The sequence below is a fragment of the Ornithorhynchus anatinus genome, chromosome Y5 (genome assembly GCF_004115215.2).
Source record: "Ornithorhynchus anatinus isolate Pmale09 chromosome Y5, mOrnAna1.pri.v4, whole genome shotgun sequence".
NCBI classification, from domain to species: domain Eukaryota; kingdom Metazoa; phylum Chordata; class Mammalia; order Monotremata; family Ornithorhynchidae; genus Ornithorhynchus; species Ornithorhynchus anatinus.
This window is the reverse complement of record NC_053179.1, coordinates 2,134,346-2,153,692: the sequence shown is the minus strand read 5'-3', so window position 1 is coordinate 2,153,692 and position 19,347 is coordinate 2,134,346. Positions and strand designations below refer to the sequence as shown.

At 44.1% G+C, this 19,347-nt stretch overlaps 1 protein-coding gene across 3 annotated transcripts in view; it reads right to left on the bottom strand.

Annotated features, from left to right (window-relative positions):
• Window positions 1-6,080: 6,080 nt before the first annotated feature.
• The window catches only part of LOC114808759 (regulator of nonsense transcripts 1-like), a 135,372-nt gene continuing 122,105 nt past the window's right edge, over window positions 6,081-19,347 (bottom strand). For 2 of the 3 annotated variants that reach the window (XM_029056602.2, XM_029056604.2), the window contains 2 exons: window positions 19,130-19,347; window positions 18,285-18,704 (listed from right to left, as the gene is read on the bottom strand). In XM_029056602.2, the coding sequence (XP_028912435.1) occupies window positions 18,588-18,704; window positions 19,130-19,347 (335 nt within the window). In that variant the 3' untranslated portion in view covers window positions 18,285-18,587. Of the gene's footprint in view, window positions 7,609-18,284; window positions 18,705-19,129 lie in introns of those variants that run through there. The other variant, XM_029056603.2, reaches the window with a different exon arrangement.

Here is a 19,347-nt window from a genome sequence, read left to right as displayed (position 1 = left end):
CTCTCCACCCAAACAGCTACCTTACTGTTACAGGCTCTCGTAATATTCCGGCTAGATTACTGTGTCAGCCTGCTCTCTGATCTCCCTTCCTCCTCTCTCGCCCCGCTCCAGTCTAGTCTTCACTCCGCTGCCCTGCTCATCTTCCTGCAGAAATGCTCTGGGCATGTCACTCCCCTTCTTAAAAACCTCCAGTGGTTGTCTATCAGCCTTCGCACAAAACAAAAACATCTCATTCTAGGCGTCAACGCTTTCCATCACCTTGCCCCCTCCTATCCTCCCTTCTCTCTTTCCACTGCCCACCCCATACGCCCACCTCCTCACCGTCCCCCATTCTCGCCTATCCCGCCGTCAACCCCTGGGCCACGTCCTCCCGCGGTCCTGGAATGCCCTCCCTCCTCACCTCCGCCAAACTAATTCTCTTCCCCTCTTCAAAACCCTAAAGCTCACCTCTTCAAGAGGCCTTCCTAAACTGAGCTCCCCTTTTCCCTCTGCTCCCTCTACCCCCCTTCACCTCTCCTCAGCTAAGCCCTCTTTTCCCCCCTTTCCCTCTGCTCCTCCCCCTCTCCCTTCCCATCCCTTCAGCACTGACTCGTCCACTCAACTGTATATATTTTCATTACCCTATTTATTTTGTTAATGAGATGTACATCACCTTGATTCTATTTGTTATTGTTTTAATGAGCTGTTCATCCCCTTGATCCTATTTATTGCTATTGTTCTTGTCTGTCTGTCTCCCCCAGTTAGACTGTAAGCCTGTCAAAGGGCAGGACTGTCTCTATCTGTGACCGATTTGTACATTACAAGTGCTTAGTACAGTGCTCTGCACATAGTAAGCGCTCAATAAATACTATTGAATGAATGAATGTGAGGCTCACAGTCTTCATCCTCATTTTACAGATGAAGGAACTGAGGCACAGAGAAGTGAAGTGACTTGCCCACAGACAGCTAACAAGTGGCAGATCTGGGATTCAAACCCATGAGCTCTGACTTCCAAGTCCAGGTTCTTCCCACTGAGCCATGCTGAGTCCAGAGGAGAAGAGGAAACTAGTTAAGTCAGGGAAGATCTCTTGGACAGGATGTGCCTTCAGTACGGTTTTGATGGTGGGGGAGAATAATTATCAGTTGTATATAATGTGGAAGGGTGTTTCCAGACTAGAGGCAGGACATGGAGAAGAGGTCTGCAGTGAGGTTGATGAGATAGAGGTACCGTGAGAAGATTAGAGGAGCAGAATAGTAGGACAGTAGGGAGGCGAGGTAACGTGGCACCTGGAGAAGCAGCACAATGTAGTGAATAGAATACGGGCCTGTGACTCAGAATGTTGTGAGGTCTAATCTCGGCTTCGCCACTTGTCTTTGTGTGACCTTGGGTCACTTCACTTCTCTGTGCCTCAGTTTGCTCATATGTAAAATGGGGATTGAGATATGAGCCCCACATGGGACAGGGACTATGTCCAAGCCGATCTGTTTGTATTCACTCCAACGTTTAGTACAGTGCCCGGAACGCAGTAAGTACTGTCTCATTAATGGGCTCCCATCCCAAAAATGTAAGGGTTCCTCAAGGGTCAGTGCTTGATCCCCTTCTATTCGCCATCTATACTTAGTCCCTTGGTGAACTCACTCGCATCCATGGCTTCAACTATCATCTCTACACAAGTGACACCCAAATCTCTATCTCCTCTCCTGTCTCTCTTCTCCCTCCAGGCTCACATAATAATAATATTGGTAATTGTTAAGCACTTACTATGTGCTAAGCACCGCCTTAAGCACTGGGGTAGATACAAGGTAGTTGGGTTGTTCCACATGGGGCTCACAATCTTCATCCCCATTTTACAGATGAGGTAAATGAGGCACAGATAATTTAAATGATTTGCCCAAGTCACAGCTGACAAGTGGTGGACCTGGGATTAGAATCCATGACCTTTAACTCCCAAGTCCAGGCTCTCTCCATTGAGGTATGCTGCTTCCTGCCTTCCTGCCTTCAGGAAGGAGGTATCCCCTCCTGCCTTCAGGACATCTCCACTTGAATGTCTGCCCACCACCTAAAACTCAGCATGTCTAAGAATGAGCACCTTATCTTCCCTCCCAAACCCCATCCTCTTCCTGACTTCCCCATCACTGTGGACGGCACTACCATCTTTCCCATCTTATATGCCTGCAACCCTGGTGTCATCATTGACTCTGCTCTCTCACTCCACATAAACAATGTCACCAAAACCTACCAGTCTCACCTTCACAACATCGCCAAGATCTACCTTTTCCTTTCTATCCAAACGGCTACCTTGTTGGTACAACCTCTCATCTTATCCTGACTGGATTACTGCTTCAGCATCCTTTCTGACCTCCCAACCTCCTGCCTCTCCCTGCTTCACTCTATACTTCACTCGGCTGCCTGGATTATTTTACTACAGAAACACTCTGGGCATGTCATCCCACTTCTCAAAAATCTCAAGGGTTGCCTATCAACCTTCTCGTCACTATTGGCTTCAAAGCTCTCCATCACCTTGCCCCCTCCTACCTCACCTCCCTTCTTTCTACAGCCCAGCCCTCACACTTCGCTCCTCTGCCGCTGCTAATCTCCCCGTGCCTCGTTCTCACCTGTCCCGTCGACCCTTGGCCCACATCCTACCTCTGTCCTGGAATGCCCTCCTTCAATCTGCCAAACTAGTTCTCTTTCCCCCTTCCACGCCCTTCAGAGAGCTCACCTCCTCCAGACCTTCCCAGACTGAGCCCCTTTTCCTCTGCTCCTCCTCCCCTCCGCATCGCCTCTACTCTCTCCCTCTGCTCTCCCTCCTTCCCTCACCACAGCACTTGTGTATATTTTTACATATAAATAATAGTAATAATGTTGGTATTTGTTAAGCGCTTACTATGTGCAGAGCACTGTTCTAAGCGCTGGGGTAGACATGGGAATCAGGTTGTCCCACGTGGGGGCTCACAGTCTTAATCCCCATTTTACAGATGAGGTAACTGAGGCCCAGAGAAGTTGTGATTTGCCCAGTCACACAGCTGACAAGTGGCAGAGCTGGGATTCGAACTCATGACCTCTGACTCCAAAGCCTGTGCTCTTTCCAATGAGCCACACTGCTTCTCTATTGAGTCATATTGATTACTCTCTTTTATTATGATGTGTATTTATCTACGATTGTTTATTTTGATGGTATCGATGCATGTCTACTTGTTATGTTTTGTTGTCTATCTCTCTCTGTGAGCCTGCTGTTGGGTAGGGATTGTCTCTGTTGCCGAACTGTACTTTCCAAGTGCTTAGTACAGTGCTCTGCACACAGTATACACTCAATAAATATGATTGAATGAAATACCAGAATTATTATTATTATTATGGGGCAAGGTAATTGAGTACTTTAAAGCCAATGATAAAGAGTTTCTACTGGATGCAAAGGTAGACAACCACTAGAGGTTCTTGAGGAAAGGAGAAATATGACCTGAACACTGTCCTCTCCTGGGTCTCCTCCTATCTCTCTAGCCACTCATTCTCAGGCTTTTTCGTGTACTCCTCCTCTGCCTCCCACACCTCATCTGTGGGAGTCCCTCATAGTTCAGTTATGGGTCCCCTTATATTTTCATTCAATAGTATTTACTGAGCGCTTACTATGTGCAGAGCACTGTACTAAGCGCTTGGAATGTACAATTTGTCAACAGATAGAGACAATCCCTGCCCATTGACGGGCTTTCAGTCTAACGGGCTTACAGTCTAAATTACAGTTCTCCAACAACCTTTCCCTTGGAGCACTCATTTAGTTCCTTGGCTTCAACTGCTATCTCCATGCAGATAATGCTCAAATCTACATCTCATTGCCCTGACTTGCTCCCTTTGCTCTTTCCCCTTTCCAGCCCCAGAGCATTTGCATACATAGCTGTCATTTTATTTATTTGTATTGCTGTCTGTCTCCACCCCTTGGACTGTAAGCTCCTTATGAACAGGGAATGTGACCTTATGGTTGTACTCTCCCAAGCGCTTAGTACAGTACTCTGCACACAATAAGCACTCCATAAATACACATGAATGAATGGATCTCCTGTCCTAGTCTCTCGCCTGCTCTGCAGTCTCATATTTCCTCAAGACATCTCTACTTGATGTCATGCTCACACCTCAAATTTAACATACCCCAAACAACTTCCCACCAAAACTCTGTCCTCTTTATGACTTTTCTGTCACTGTAAACAGCACCACCAAACTGGCATTACCCTCAATTTATTCAATCTGTCACGAAATCCTGTTGATGCAACCTTCACAACATTACTAAAATCATCCTTTGTTCTCAATCCAAACTGTTACCATATTAATCCAAGGTCTTAGTTTATCCTGATTAACCAATATATCAGTCTACTTCCTGACTTCCAAACCTCATGTCTCTCCTCACCCTGGTACATTCTTCAATCTGCTGCTCTGATCATTTTTCTACAAAAACAGTGTTTCCTCACTCCTCAAGAACTCCCAGTGGTTGCCAATCCACTTCCAAATCAAACAGAAACTCCTCACCATTGGCTTTAAAACACTCTAATCATATTGCCTCTTCTATCTTATGTCACTGCTGTTATGCTACAACCCACTCCACACACTCCTCTATTGTAACCTACTTACAATAATAAATTACAGCTATATATGTAAGTGCTATGAGGCTGAGGGAGGGATGAATAAGAGAAGCAAATCCAAGTGCAAAGTGACATAAAAGGGAGAGGGGACTTGGGAACTAGGAAATGAGGGCTAAATCATGGAGGTCTTCTTGGAGATGTGCCTTTACACTTGGATTTGCTCCCTTCATTCAAATTTCCCTCATTCCCAAAGCACTTATATGTATATCTGCTACTTTGTTAAAAAAAAAAAGTTGGTATTTGTTAAGCGCTTACTATGTGCCGAGCACTGTTCTAAGTGCTGGGGTAGACACAGGGGAATCAGGATGTCCCACGTGGAGCTCACAGTCTTAATCCCCATTTTAGAGATGAGGTAACTGAGGCACAGAGAAGTTAAGTGACTTGCCACACAGCTGACAAGTGGCAGAGCTGGCATTCAAACTCATGACCTCTGACTCCAAAGCCCGTGCTCTTTCCACTGAGCCATGCTGCTTCTCTATTATACTACTCCCTTTAGTACAATGCTCTGCACACAGTAAGCAGTCAATAAATACAAATGATGGATCACTTGATTCATCTTCATGTTCTCATATCAGAGTGACAAGCAGAAAATGAAATCTTATTTCAGTCTTAATATTGGCTGTGTTAAAAAATCAAACTCAACCTACTATTGAGCTATGAAGTGAGAACATCATCTCTGGAATGAATCAGTCATTAATTAACTCAGTGTCACATTGTTTTTTGTGGTTTTATTTAAATGAATTTCAATTAAGCCCCAAAATGTAGGTTCAATATAAATACAATAACAGTTCATTAATTTTTAACTAATGATGAAAAATTTAAAACAAATTGACAAAAAACTTAACATATCACCAAGCTGGTATTGATGTTCATGGATTTATAAATCTCTGAATAACTACTACAGAGGGAAAAACATTACAAACAGTTTGAAGCACAGGCAAAACACATTCCAAATAGTAAACTGAAAGAACTTGGAACCCAAAATTACCCAATTACCCAATATTTTGCACTGCACACACGGTTACAGTTTAAAGCCATTTAAAACTTTTAGCAACTATGTAGCCTCCCCAGAAAATAAACCTAGGTCCCTTAACATTCCAAATAAATAAAACAGCCCATTTTATGTAAAATATGTCAAAATATCCCCATCAGGTTTATTTCATGTGTAAATTCTGGGAATACTTTAAAGAGGAAAACTGACTTTTTTCCTTAAGATTTGTAAAGTACAAGTTGCTGTATCTTACAAAAATTGAACAGATACTGCTAACAGGTCTAAAGAGAAAGTTATTTGAACTGACCAATTCTGGGCTTGGGGTAGGCAGGCTGCTCTCAGGCAACTAAGACATATCTCACTACATCTGATTATCTATCCTTGAATGAAAGAAAAAAGGGATAAACATTAAAAGACCAGGAAACTATGGCAGAATGCAGATTTTCTAAAACGGAAGAAATTTAAAGAGAGCTCAGGAATCAATTAAAAGATTTATTTTCAAATTGAGAAAAGTCAATTTTGCGATTTGAGTGTTTCTGTTCAATAAAGTAACAAATAAACAAGGTCACAACCTGAAACACTCAGAAATTTTGAAGGTAAGATGAATAATTAAGAACATTAAAATATTTACACTAGTAGATTTCAACTATGTACTTAACAATTGAGAATAGATGATATTTCAAACTAGGGACTGATAAAATAAGTATAAAGAACTTGAGCATTCTTTATAACTGGTATTTCTATAAATTTCAAAAGGCAAGTTCTTCTTTGAGCCTTCTTTTATTTAGAACAATTTAGAAAGAAAGATGCCAATGTAACATTCTGTGCCTCAAGAAATCTCTAGTTTTTTGAGGATTCTTTTCCAACAAAAATAATAATAATAATCACCATCTATCTACATTAAATCCCTGAAGAAGTCACCAAAAGCAACTGTCTACCTCCCAAGATAACTGGTGATGAAAATATGCCTTCCAATGATTGCCCATTTTTCTGCCATTTTATAGACAAAGTCTGCATCAGAGTAATTGCAATCTTTATCCCAAAGCCATAATAATCTCCAGTTGCCACTCTCTACAACATATTTTTGGGCCAATGAAACATGGTTCTCGAATGTTTCTGTTTAGGGACAAAGGCATTCACCTGAATTCAAAACACAACCAAGCACAGTATTTGGAAAACACCTGAAACCCCCTTTAGCAGTGCAGAAGTGTTATTCTCTATTACTCAGTAATTACTTTTTTTATAGGCAGAATTTGAAATACCGAAATTTTAAAATTCACTTTTATATTTTCTTTAGTCTTGGTAATTATTCTAGATTTGTTTCATTTTTTATAGGGGCATCTTTCCTCTCTCCATGAAATGCTACATCTTTAGCTTCGGCAAAAAAAAAAATCTGTTCCTTTCAGAGTTAAAAAGCAACCATAGTTCATGAAAAATCCTTTCAGGACTCAGGTAATTCAATGACAACAAGGTTTCTTATGTCAGTGGTAACAACCAAATCTGCTCTTCTGGTGAAGCTCTAACTAGCAGTTACTAGCCTCAAATCCTGGTTCTGCAGATTTACAGTGGATATTTATTATTTGCTACTAAAATGGAGTTTCTGGTAAATAAAACTCTGACATATGGGTTTCCCTTTCTTTGGACTTTGGAATCAGGTGGGAAGCAGGTTCTCTGCTGAAGATTCACTTTGGTAGGGTAATCAGAATGATGGTAGTTTACTGATGCACAAAACCAACTTCATCTTTCCAGTGTGCCAAACGAAATATTTTTCTTTCTTGCCAATCACTCTTCTTGCTTCACTGTGCCTGTGGTCTCTCATCCTCTTCTCTCCCTCTTCTCTCCACTGATGGGTTTATCCTTCTTTTTTCTGCTTTTTGCTTTTGCCCAGTGGTAGTTCATTTATAGCACTGGAAACTGCTCTCCATTCTAGTTTTTTGGCTTTTTATTACCCAGAATAAGATGATGATAGACTAAACTTTGCACAAGCTTAGGTTTTCTTCCTTATCCTAAAGGAGTAGGGAAATAGAAGGGGAGGAGAGCAGAAAGATGATATTCATATTAGGAAAAAAAAACTTTATGGGTTGGGATTCTTCTTCCCCTCTCCTCCAAGCCTTCATTTTGTAACTGAAAGGGGATAACTGAGTAGGAGTAGGAGTAAGAGCAGGAGACAGTATTTACTCATTACCCATTTGATTCAGGGGACTAGGAGGGCCTTGGGGTCAACTAAGTGAAAACATAAGAGCTGATGTTCCCTTTATCTAATTGCTTTTATCCAATTGAAACTGTTGTGAAGAAATACACAGTTTCATATTTTTGATGCCCTCAGGGGGAGAAAGGACACTTCTTGAGTCAGGTCCCATACATATACAGATCAGAAGTGGGGGTAACAGAGTTGTAAGTTTGCCCCTTGCTTTAAGCTCCATAAGAGATTCTGGTACAAATATATAAGGTCCAAAAGAAACCATTGGACTAGTCAATAATGATTTATCTTACCTTTTACCTAAAAATAAGCAAAATCCTATTCTACTTTTAAATTCATAAAACATTAACCTGCCTTTTTTAGGAACTGCTTGCTTATTAAAATTTCTTGTCCAGGGCAGTCCCCCGTCCAGGGCCCCGCCACCTCCTTCCCATCCAAACCCTCCCCTCCCCCCGCCCTTTCCCCCCCTCCCCCCCTTGCACCCACAGCTACTTTCAAGTGTGGCCTCTGGAACCCCCGCTCTATTACAGGTAAACTACCTTTCATCCATGACCTTTTCCTCTCTCGCTCTCTCCTCCTCCTCGCCCTTTCGGAAACGTGGCCCTCTCCCGAAGACACGGTCTCTGCCGCCGCTCTCTCCAGCGGAGGCCTCTCCTTCTCCCACTCCCCCAGACTCACCGGTAAGGGAGGAGGCGTCGGCTTCCTCTTCTCGCCCCATTGCCGCTTCTGCACTATCCCTCCTCCCCTTCCCTCTCCTTCCCTTCCTTTGAAGCCCATATCATTCGCCTCTACCACCCCCTCCAGTTACTTGTCGCCGTCATCTACCGCCCTCCCGGTCCCACCGCTGACTTCTTCAACCACCTTGACCCCTTTCTCAACTTCCTTCTCTCCTTCTCTCTGCCTACTCTGATCCTTGGAGACTTCAACATCCATATGGATGTACCCGACGACTCCTCTGCCGCCCGCCTGCTATCCCTCCTCGACTCTGCCGACCTCCTCCTCCACCATACCGCGCCCACTCACCGACTCGGTCACACCCTCGATCTCGTCATCTCCTACCGCTGCACTATCTCCTCCCTCACCGACTCTGAAATCCCTCTCTGACCATAACCTTCTCACCTGCCTCATCTCTCACACTCCCTCCCCCTGCAAATCTTCGCTACTGCCCCACAGAGACCTCCGCTCTCTCGATCCCATCCATCTTTCCAATAGAATCTCTCCTCACCTTGCCGCCCTGTCCTCTCTTCCCACTCTCGATGATCAGGTCTCCGCTCTCAACTCCACCCTCTCTACTCATCTCGACTCTCTCACCCCCCTTTCCCTCCGCTGCTCTCGCTCCACTAACCCACAGCCCTGGATCACCTCCTCCGTCCGCCTCCTACGCTCCTATGCTCGAGCTGCTGAGCGCTGCTGGCGAAAGTCCAAGCACCAAGCCGACCTCACACACTTCAAATTTATCCTTTCCTGCCTTAACTCTGCCCTCTCCTCCGCCAGGCAAAGCTTCTTCTCCTCCCTCATCGACACCCATGCCCGTCACCCCCGCTGATTGTTCTGGACCTTTAACTCTCTCCTTAGGCCCCCTGTTCCTCCCCCTCCCCCATCTCTCACCCCCAATGATCTGGCCACCTATTTCCTCACGAAAATCCACACGATCAGGTCTGAGCTCCCCAAAGTCACCCCTCCGCCTCTCCCCTCCCTCCCACCAACCCCCTCCCCTAATTTCCCATCCTTCCCTGCAGTATCCTCAGAGGAGATCTCCTCCCTCCTCGCAAGTGCCACCCCCTCCACCTGCGCCTCGGACCCCATTCCCTCTCACCTTATTAAAACCATCGCCCCTGCCCTCCTCCCTTCCTTAACTTCTATTTTTAACCACTCAATCTCCAAGGGCTCCTTCCCCTCTGCCTTCAAACATGCCCACGTCTCCCCCATCCTAAAAAAACCCGCTCTTGACCCCACTTCCCCCTCCAGTTATCGTCCTATCTCCCTACTACCCTTCCTTTCCAAAATCCTAGAACGAGTCGTCTACAATCGATGCTTAGAATTCCTTAACTCCCATTCTCTCCTAGACCCCCTCCAATCTGGCTTCCGTCCCCTCCACTCTACCGAGACTGCTCTCTCTAAGGTCACCCATGACCTCCTTCTTGCCAAATCCAATGGCTCCTACTCCATTCTAATCCTCCTTGACCTCTCTGCTGCTTTTGACACTGTCGACCATCCCCTCCTCCTCCATACCTTATCTCACCTTGGCTTCACGGACTCTGTCCTCTCCTGGTTCTCCACTTACCTCTCTGGCCGGTCATTCTCGGTCTCCTTCGCTGGAGCCTCCTCCCCCTCCCATCCTTTAACTGTTGGAGTTCCTCAAGGGTCAGTTCTTGGCCCTCTTCTGTTCTCCATTTACACTCACTCCCTCGGTGAACTCATTCGCTCTCACGGCTTTGACTACCATCTCTACGCAGATGACAAGCAGATCTACATCTCCGCCCCTGTCCTCTCCCCTTCCCTTCAGGCTCGCATCTCCTCCTGCCTCCAGGACGTCTCCACCTGGATGTCGGCCCGCCACCTAAAACTCAACATGAGCAAGACTGAGCTCCTCATCTTCCCTCCCAAACCCGGTCCTCTCCCAGACTTCTCTATCACCGTGGATGGCACGACCATCCTTCCCGTCTCTCAGGCCCGCAATCTCGGTGTCATCCTTGACTCGTCCCTCTCATTCACCCCACACATCCTATCCGTTACCAAGACCTGCCGGTTTCACCTCTACAATATCGCCAAGATCCGCTCTTTCCTCGCCACCCAAACGGCTACCTTACTGCTTACATCCCGGCTAGACTACTGTGTCAGCCTTCTCTCTGACCTCCCTTCCTCCTCTCTCGCCCCGCTCCAGTCTATTCTTCACTCCGTTGCCCGGCTCATCTTCCTGCAGAAACGATCTGGGCATGTCACTCCCCTTCTTAAACAACTGCAGTGGTTGCCTATCAACCTCCGCTCCAAACAAAAACTCCTCACTCTAGGCTTCAAGGCTCTCCATCACCTTGCCCCTTCCTACCTCTCCTCCCTTCTCTCTTTCTACCGCCCACCCCGCACACTCCGCTCCTCTGCCGCCCACCTCCTCACCGTCCCTCGGTCTCGCCTATCCCGCCGAGGACCCCTGGGTCACGTCCTCCCGCGGTCCTGGAACGCCCTCCCTCCTCACCTCCGCCAAACTGATTCTCTTCCCCTCTTCAAAACCCTACTTAAAACTCACCTCCTCCAAGAGGCCTTCTTCTCCCTCTACTCCCTCTGCCATCCCCCCTTTATCTCTCCGCAGCTAACCCTCTTTTTCCCCTTTTCCCTCTGCTCCTCCACCTCTCCCTTCCCATCCCCACAGCACTGTACTCGTCCGCTCAACTGTATATATTTTCGTTACCCTATTTATTTTGTTAATGAATTGTACATCGCCTTGATTCTATTTAGTTGCCATTGTTTTTACGAGATGTTCTTCCCCTTGACTCTATTTATTGCCATTGTTCTTGTCTGTCCGTCTCCCCCGATTAGACTGTAAGCCCGTCAAATGGCAGGGACTGTCTCTATCTGTTGCCGACTTGTTCATCCCAAGCGCTTAGTACAGTGCTCTGCACATAGTAAGCGCTCAGTAAATACTATTGAATGAATAGTTACTTATAGTATTAGCCTGAAATATTCCATTCTTTGAGTCCTAAGGCAATTCTCCAATATTGCTTGCTTTCACAGCGTATTCTGAATAAAATGTTAATAGGGAAACAGAGAATGTTCTCTTAGTGTACTTCCCACTGATTAGAATACAATGACTATGGTCCTCAGTCATTCTGGGCTACTGGCAGTAAGGCCAAGCAGCTTTTTGACTGCTGGGAAGATCTTACTGGTGGATTGAGGTGATTCTGACATATCTCTAGAAAATAGAGAGCCTGTGAAAGTCATCATGACAGCCTGCCCATCAGATCATCTTTCTATGTTCCCCCCAGTAGGAACAGGAGACATCTTGAGAAACAAATATGATTCAGAAGAACTGAACAATAACTACACTGGAAAGCAGTGTTGCCTAATGGACAGAGCACAAGTCTGGGAGTCAGAAAGACCTGGGTTCCAATCCTGGCTCTGCCAATAGTCTGCTCTGTGACCTTGGGCCAGTGACTTCTCAGTGCCTCAGTTACCCTATCTGTAAAATGGATATTAATAATATGGGACATGGACTGTGTCCAACCTTATTACTTTGTATCAGCTCCAGCACTCAGTACAGTGCCTGGCACACAGTAAGAGCACAGTAAGAGCTTAACAAATACCACTGAAAAATATGAGTTGTTGGAAGAAATCATTAAAAGTTTGTGTAAAGTGAAGTTTGAATATTGAAATGCAAGTTTTTCTTATTGCAACGTTCTTAAGAATTTAATCTTCACATTTGAAGACTGTCCCTTGAGTTTCCTAACCATAATAGTAGTAATAGTAGTAGTAACATTTTTGGAGGGTAAAAAAGGTCCAGTGCACTACATTAAACAGTTGTTTATTACCAAACAAAAGAATGACACATTCCCTATCACATTCCATAAGTCACAAACATGACAATATTTAAAGAACTCAGAATGAGTACATGACTATAAAACTGAATAACCTAAAGTGTTGAGTAATAATAATTATTATTATTAGAGAAGCACCGTGGCTCAGTGGAAAGAGCACAGGCTTTGGAGTCAGGGCTCATGAGTTCGAATCCCAGCTCTGCCACTTGTCAGCTGTGTGACTGTGGGCAAGTCACTTAACTTCTCTGTGCCTCAGTTCCCTCGTCTGTAAAATGGGGATTAAGACTGTGAGCCCCACATGGGACAACTTGATACCCCTGTGTCTACCCCAGCGCTTAGAACAGTGCTCGGCACATAGTAAGCGCTTAACAAATACCAACATTATTATTATTATTAATTAATAATTATGTTATTTGTTAAGCGCTTACTCTGGGCCAAGCACTGTTCAAAGTACTGGGGTAGACACAAGATAATTGGGTTGGATGAGTACCTGTCCCACGTAGGGCTCAGAGTCTTAATCCCCATTTTACAGATGAGGGAACTTAGGCACAGAGAATTGAAGTGACTTCCCCAAGTTCATACAGGAGGCAAGTGGTGGAGACAGGGTTAGAACTCTTGACCTTCACACTCCCAGGCCGTGCTCTATCCAGTAGGCCATGCTGCTACTAGGGGTATAAATGAGTACATACATATGCATCTTAAATTGCTGGTGATCTTATATGATTACAGAAGCCAGGAATTCATCAAGGAAGGTTTGTTGGACTATATGGGTTTCAGGAGGGCTTGTAAAGTCATTTACTGGATTTAGGAAAAGAAGAATTACCAAGATGTGGTAACAACTGGAATGAAGGAGATGGAGGGAGGCAGAAGTGTCGAGTAGAGAAGAGTTAGCTTGGGAAGGTGATGGCAAGTTGCAAATGAAGACAGAAATATATGGTGGGATGGGCTGGTTCTCCCTTAAAGTTAATTAGGATTTTCCAAGTTGCAAATGAAGACAGAAATATATGGTGGGATGGGCTGGTTCTCCCTTAAAGTTAATTAGGAGTTTCTTGATTTGAAAAGTCTTGGACACCTAGTGGAGAACTTTGAGGACAAAGCCAAGTGATGTTTCAAGAAGTTGAACAATGCAGTAGTAAAGATTGAAGGCAAAGGAAGTCAGAGCCAAGGAGACCAGCAAGCAAGATAGTTAAATAATCTAGCTACAGTGTGATGAGTTTATGGAATGAATGGTAACTGTTTTAAAGTAGAGAGGAAGGGAAGGATCTAGGAGATTTTTGTAGAAAAAACTGTAGTATTTTATGCCTAAATATTAAAGTTGAAGATAGATGTGTCTAAAATGACATAAATTTAAAGTATTTCTTAGATTGGGAGGATGCTGTTGACTTCGCTGACATGTCCATCTTCAATTAATTCTCATTTGCTTTACTTCTGCCCTCTCATTCATTCATTCAGTAGTATTTACTGAGTGCTTACTATGTGCAAAGCACTGTACTAAGTGCCTGGAATGTACAAATCGGTAACAGAGACAGTCAGACAAGAACAAAAGCAATAAACAGAATCAAGGGGATGAAGATCTCATTAAAACAATAGCAAATAAACAGAATCAAGGTAATGAACATCACATTAACAAAATAAATAGGGTAATGAAAATATATACAGTTGAGCAGACGAGTACAGTGCTGAGGGGAAGGGAAAGGAGAGCAGGAGGAGCAGAGGGAAAGGGAGGAAAAGACGGCTTAGCTGAGGAGAGGTGAAGGGGGGTAGAGGAGGAGCAGAGGGAGCAGAGGGAAAAGGGGGAGCTCAGTCTGGGAAGGCCTCTTGGAGGAGGTGAGCTTTAAGTAGGATTTTAAAGCGGGGAAGAGAATTAGTTTGGGAGAGGTGAGGAGGGAGGGCATTCCAGGACCGCGGGAGGACATGGCTCAGGGGTCGTTGGCGGGATAGGCGAGAACGGGGATCGGTGGGGAGGTGGGCGGCAGAGGAGTGGAGCGTGAGGGGTGGGCAGTGGAAAGAGAGAAGTGAGGAGAGGTAGGAGGGGGCAAGGTGATGGAGAGCCTTGAAGCCTAGAGTGAGAGTGCTCTTCTAATGGGCAACAATACTTCTCCATCCTTACTGCCTTATGCCCATGGCCTGTGCCAGCTGATCCAGATATTTAAGTGCCTTCTCAACCTTTCTCCCTGTTCCCCGTTTCTTTCCCTAATGAACTGGCTATGAACTTTACTAATAAAATTGAAACCATCATGTATATTATCACTAAATTATCCCCTGCACCTCTCCAGTTTCTCCCTCTGCCTGCATCTTCTACTTTTCTATCTTTCCCCCCAGTTTCTGAAGAGAAGATCTCTCCTCCTCTCAAAATCTATCCCCGCATCATCTGTGTCTCCATCACCCTCCCTTTGGATTTTTCAAATACTTGCTCCCTACCTCCTTCACTCCATGACCACCATTTTCAACTTCAGTGGTTTCTTCCCCACTTATTTCAAATAAGCTCATGGCTCCCATCATGGTAGCAATCAAAATAACATTAACAACAATAATAGTATTTGTAAGGGCTTACTATGTGCCAGGCACTGTACTAATTGCTGGGGTGGATACCAGCAAATAAGGTCCTTACATAAGGCTCACAGTCTTAATCTCCACTTTATTTTGCCCAAAGTCACACAGTTGACAAGAGGCAGAGCCAGAATCCCTTCTCAGTAATTAAAGGCACTTACTGAGTGTTTACTCTGTGCAGAGTATAATACTAAACACTTGGGAGAGCACAACAAAATTAGCACACACATTTCCTACCCACGAAGATACTAAAAAAAACACTCTCCTAATCCCACTTTAAGCCCCAAGGTTCCTGCTGGTTATTGTCCCACCTCCCTCCTACTATCCCTCTTCAAAGTCTTTTTTTTGAAATGGTATTTGTTAATCACTTACTCTAGTCCATCCTAATCCTCCTTGAATGCTCAGCTGCCTTGAACCCTGTCAATGACTACCTTCTCCTGGAAAATGTACCCAAACTTGGGCTTCGCTGAACTGTCCTCTTCTAGTTTCTCCTACCTCTTTGGCTACTCATTTCTGAGTCTCTTTGCAGGCTCCTCCTCTGCCTCCCATCCCCTATCTTTGGGGGTCCCTCAAGGTTCAGTTCTGGGTCCCCTTTCTTTCTCCATCTGTACCCACTCCTTGGAAAACTCATTTACTCACATGGTTTCAATTATCACCTCTCTGCTCAAGACACTCAAATCTACATCTCCAGCCCTGATCTTTCTCCCTCTCACCAGTCTCTCATTTCCTCCTGCCTTCAAGATATCTCTACTTGGATGTCCTCCCGTCACTTCAAGCCTAGTACAGCTAATACTGAACTTCTTATCTATCCACCCAAACCCTGGCCTCCCACTTACTTCCCTATCACTGCTGATGGCACCACCATTCTTTCTGTATCACAAGCCTGTAACCTTGATATTATCTTTGACTTTTTTCTCATTCCACCCACATATTCAAGCCATTACTAAATCCTGTCAGTTCTAACTTCACATCACTGCCAAAATTCGCCCCTTCCTCTCCAACCAAACTGCTACCAAACACTTACCCTAGCCCACCTAGATTTTTGTACCAGACTCCTATCTGACTTCCCTGCCTTCTGTCTCTACCCCCTCCAGTTCATACTCCATTCTGCTGCCCGAATCATTTTCCTTCAAAAATGTTCAGACTTCAAGATTTGAGACATGAGATTTCCTCACTACTCAAGAAACTCCTGTGGTTGCCCAAGCACCTCCACATCAAGCAAAAACTTCTTTCCAATGGCTTTAAAGCAATTAACCACCTTGCCTCACTACTCTTCTACAACCCAGCCTGCAGTCTTCATTCCTCTGGTGGTGACCTTCTAACTCTACCTCAATTTTGTCTTGACACAACCTCTTGACCTCATCCTATTTCTGGCCTGAAACGCCTTCCCTCCTCATATCAGATAACTGCTCTTCCTCCACTTCAAACCCTACTGAAGGCATATCTTCTCCAGGACGCCTGCCAATTCAACCCTCCTCTCTCTTCTCCCACTTCCTTCTTCGCCGCTCATACTTGCTCCTTCATTCATCCTCTCCTTTCCCCAAAGTACATATTCATTCATTCAGTCATATTAATTGAGGACTTAATGTGTGCAGAGCAGTGAACTGAACACTGGGAAAGTGCAATATAGCAATAAATTATGTATGTGATCTGTATACATGTACATACATAGATGTGTATATGTATACACACATGCATATATCTGTAATTTATCTATTTATTTAATTATGTGTCTTTCTCCCCCTCTAGACTGTGAGATTAATATGTACATGGGCTCCTCCTCCCCTTTCCAACCATCCCCTAATTGTAAGGGTCCCTCAAGGTTCAGTTCTTGGACCCCTTCTATTCGCCATAAACATTCACTCCCTTAAAGAGCTCATTCGGTCCCACGGCTTCAACTATCACTTCTACGCAGATGACACCCAAATCTACATCTCCTCCCCTGTTCTCTCTCCCTCCCTTCAGGCTCGCATCTCCTCCTGCCTTTAGGCAATCTCTATTTGGATGTCCTCTCTCCACCTAAAAATCAACATGTCCAAGACATGTTCCTCCCAAACCCGGTCCTCTCCCTGACTTTCTCGTCACTGTGGATGGCACAACCAGTCATCCCATTTCACAAGCCCGCATCCTCGGTTTCATCCTTGACTCTACTCTCTCATTCACTCCACACATCCAGTCCTTCACCAAAACCTGCTGGTCTCACCTTCACAACATTGCCAAGATCCACCCCTCCATCCAAACTGCTACCTTACTGGTACAATCATTCATCATATCCCAACTCGATTACTGCATCAGCCTCCTCTCTGACCGCCCAACTTCCTGTCCCTCCCCACTTCAGTCCCATATTTCACTCTGCTGCCCAGATTATCTTTCTACAGAAATGTTCTGGGCATGTCACCCCACTCCTCCAAAATTGCTAGGGACTGCCTCTCAATATCCTTATCAAACAAAAACTCCTCATTATAGGCTTCAAAGCTTTCCATTACCTTACCCCTTCTTAGCTCACCCCCCTTCTCTCCTTCTACACCCCAGCCTGCACACTCTGCTCCTCTGGTGCTAACCTTCTGACTGTACCTCGATCTCACCTGTCTCGCCACTGACCCCTGGCCCATGTCCTACTTCTGACTTGTAAAGCCTTCCCTCCTCGATTCCATCAAACTATTACTCTTTCCCGCTTCAGAGGTCTCCTGAAGGCTCACCTCTTCTAAGAGGTCTTCCCAGATTAAGCCCCCTTTTCCTCAGCTTCCCTCCCTTCTGCGTCACCTTGTCTCACTCCCTTTGCTCTTCCCCTCATCCCAGCCCCACAGCATTATATATGTACGAATATATTTATAATTCTATTTACTTATATTGATGCTTGCTTACTTGTTTTGATGCCTGTCTTCCCTGCCCTCTAGTTTGAGAGCCCACTGTGGGCAGGGATTGTCTTTCTTTATTGCAGAATTGTACTTTCAATTCAGTAACCTGGTAGATCTGTTTAACTAAATTCCAAACTGACAGTAATTGCCATGTAACTATGAATCTTGAACTGTGACATCTTAATGAATTTGGATCAGCCACTTAAACTGCTAAAGGGTTTACTGCTTCAAATCAATTATTCAATCAAATTTACTGAGATTTCATTGTGTGTAAAGCTCTATGCAAAGTAGTTGGGAGAGTCAACACAATAGAGTTGTTAAAAATGATTTCTGTCCTTAAGAAGCTTAGTCTAGTGGTGGAAACAGATAATTAAAATATATTCCAGATAGGAGAAATGGCATAATATAAAGACATGTACATGAATGATGTGGGGTTGGGGGTAAAATGAGCATCAAAGTACGTAAGGAATATAGACCTAACTGCAGAAATGATGCAGGATGGGAAAATAGAGTAAGAAAATGAGAGAAGAGTCAGGGAAGGCTTCTTATTGGAGAAAATATTTTATTAGGGCTTTGAAGATGGGAAAAAATGGTGCATAATTACTAAAATTTTAAATTTATAAATATGGATCTCATTTAAAACCTTGAATGGTAATATTCAGTTTTACAGAGTATATAATTTTCATAAAAAGGATACAGAAAAGGAAATGTTCTCTTCTTTAGAAAAGGTTCTAAATTAATGTTGTTCAAATCCTATTCTACTGGAAATACTTTCTGTGTGGCACATAATTAGACTAACTGCCAGTCTCTAAGAAGATAAAAACAAAGATCCACAATTTTCTTACATACTAATACTGTGACAGGCCAGTCACTCCATGCTGATATGCACGTTCACCCTGATATGTAGAGTCCTGGGAGAGAGCTACATCAATCTGTGATTTAAATTCATCACCAAGGTAACTATCCTGAAATAAGAAAATTGTATATTAAACAAATATAAAACTTGTGCACTTATTTGGTGAAGAAAAAAAGGACTTTTTCATATCTGTTAATTTCAAGAAATTAATTCTGACTTGGCATGCCAGGACATGGATTTACAATTAATTACACTTTAAAAAGACAGTGAAATTATCAGAGATATTTTTGCTTCACTCTTAAAGCACATCTATCAGAAATAAACCAAGATTTTTCTAATCAAAAGCAATTAAGTTTAAAAAACCCTGCTGAAAACATCTAATTAAGCATCTTAAAATCATGTAATTCTATTAGTGTTCTGTATTATCACATTAATACACTGCAGGGTAAAATACTGCATTTTGTTGCCTGGCTAAAAAAACAAATTACTGAACTACTGAAAGAGTAGAAATGAAAGAGTAAAAAGTTTTCATACCTGTGACAATTCAGGCTGAGAAAGGCCTGACTGGCTCATCTGTGAAGGCTGACTCATGGAAATATAGCCCTGAGTCATTAAACCTTGGGAGAATGGCTGGGACACCACATCCTGACTTGCCTGACTATTCGGGAGGTTAGAGTGACTAGTTCCAGGAATCCCCAATCGAGTTTTTGGGCGGATCACACGACCAGATTTTCCTTTAGATGTTCCTTGTC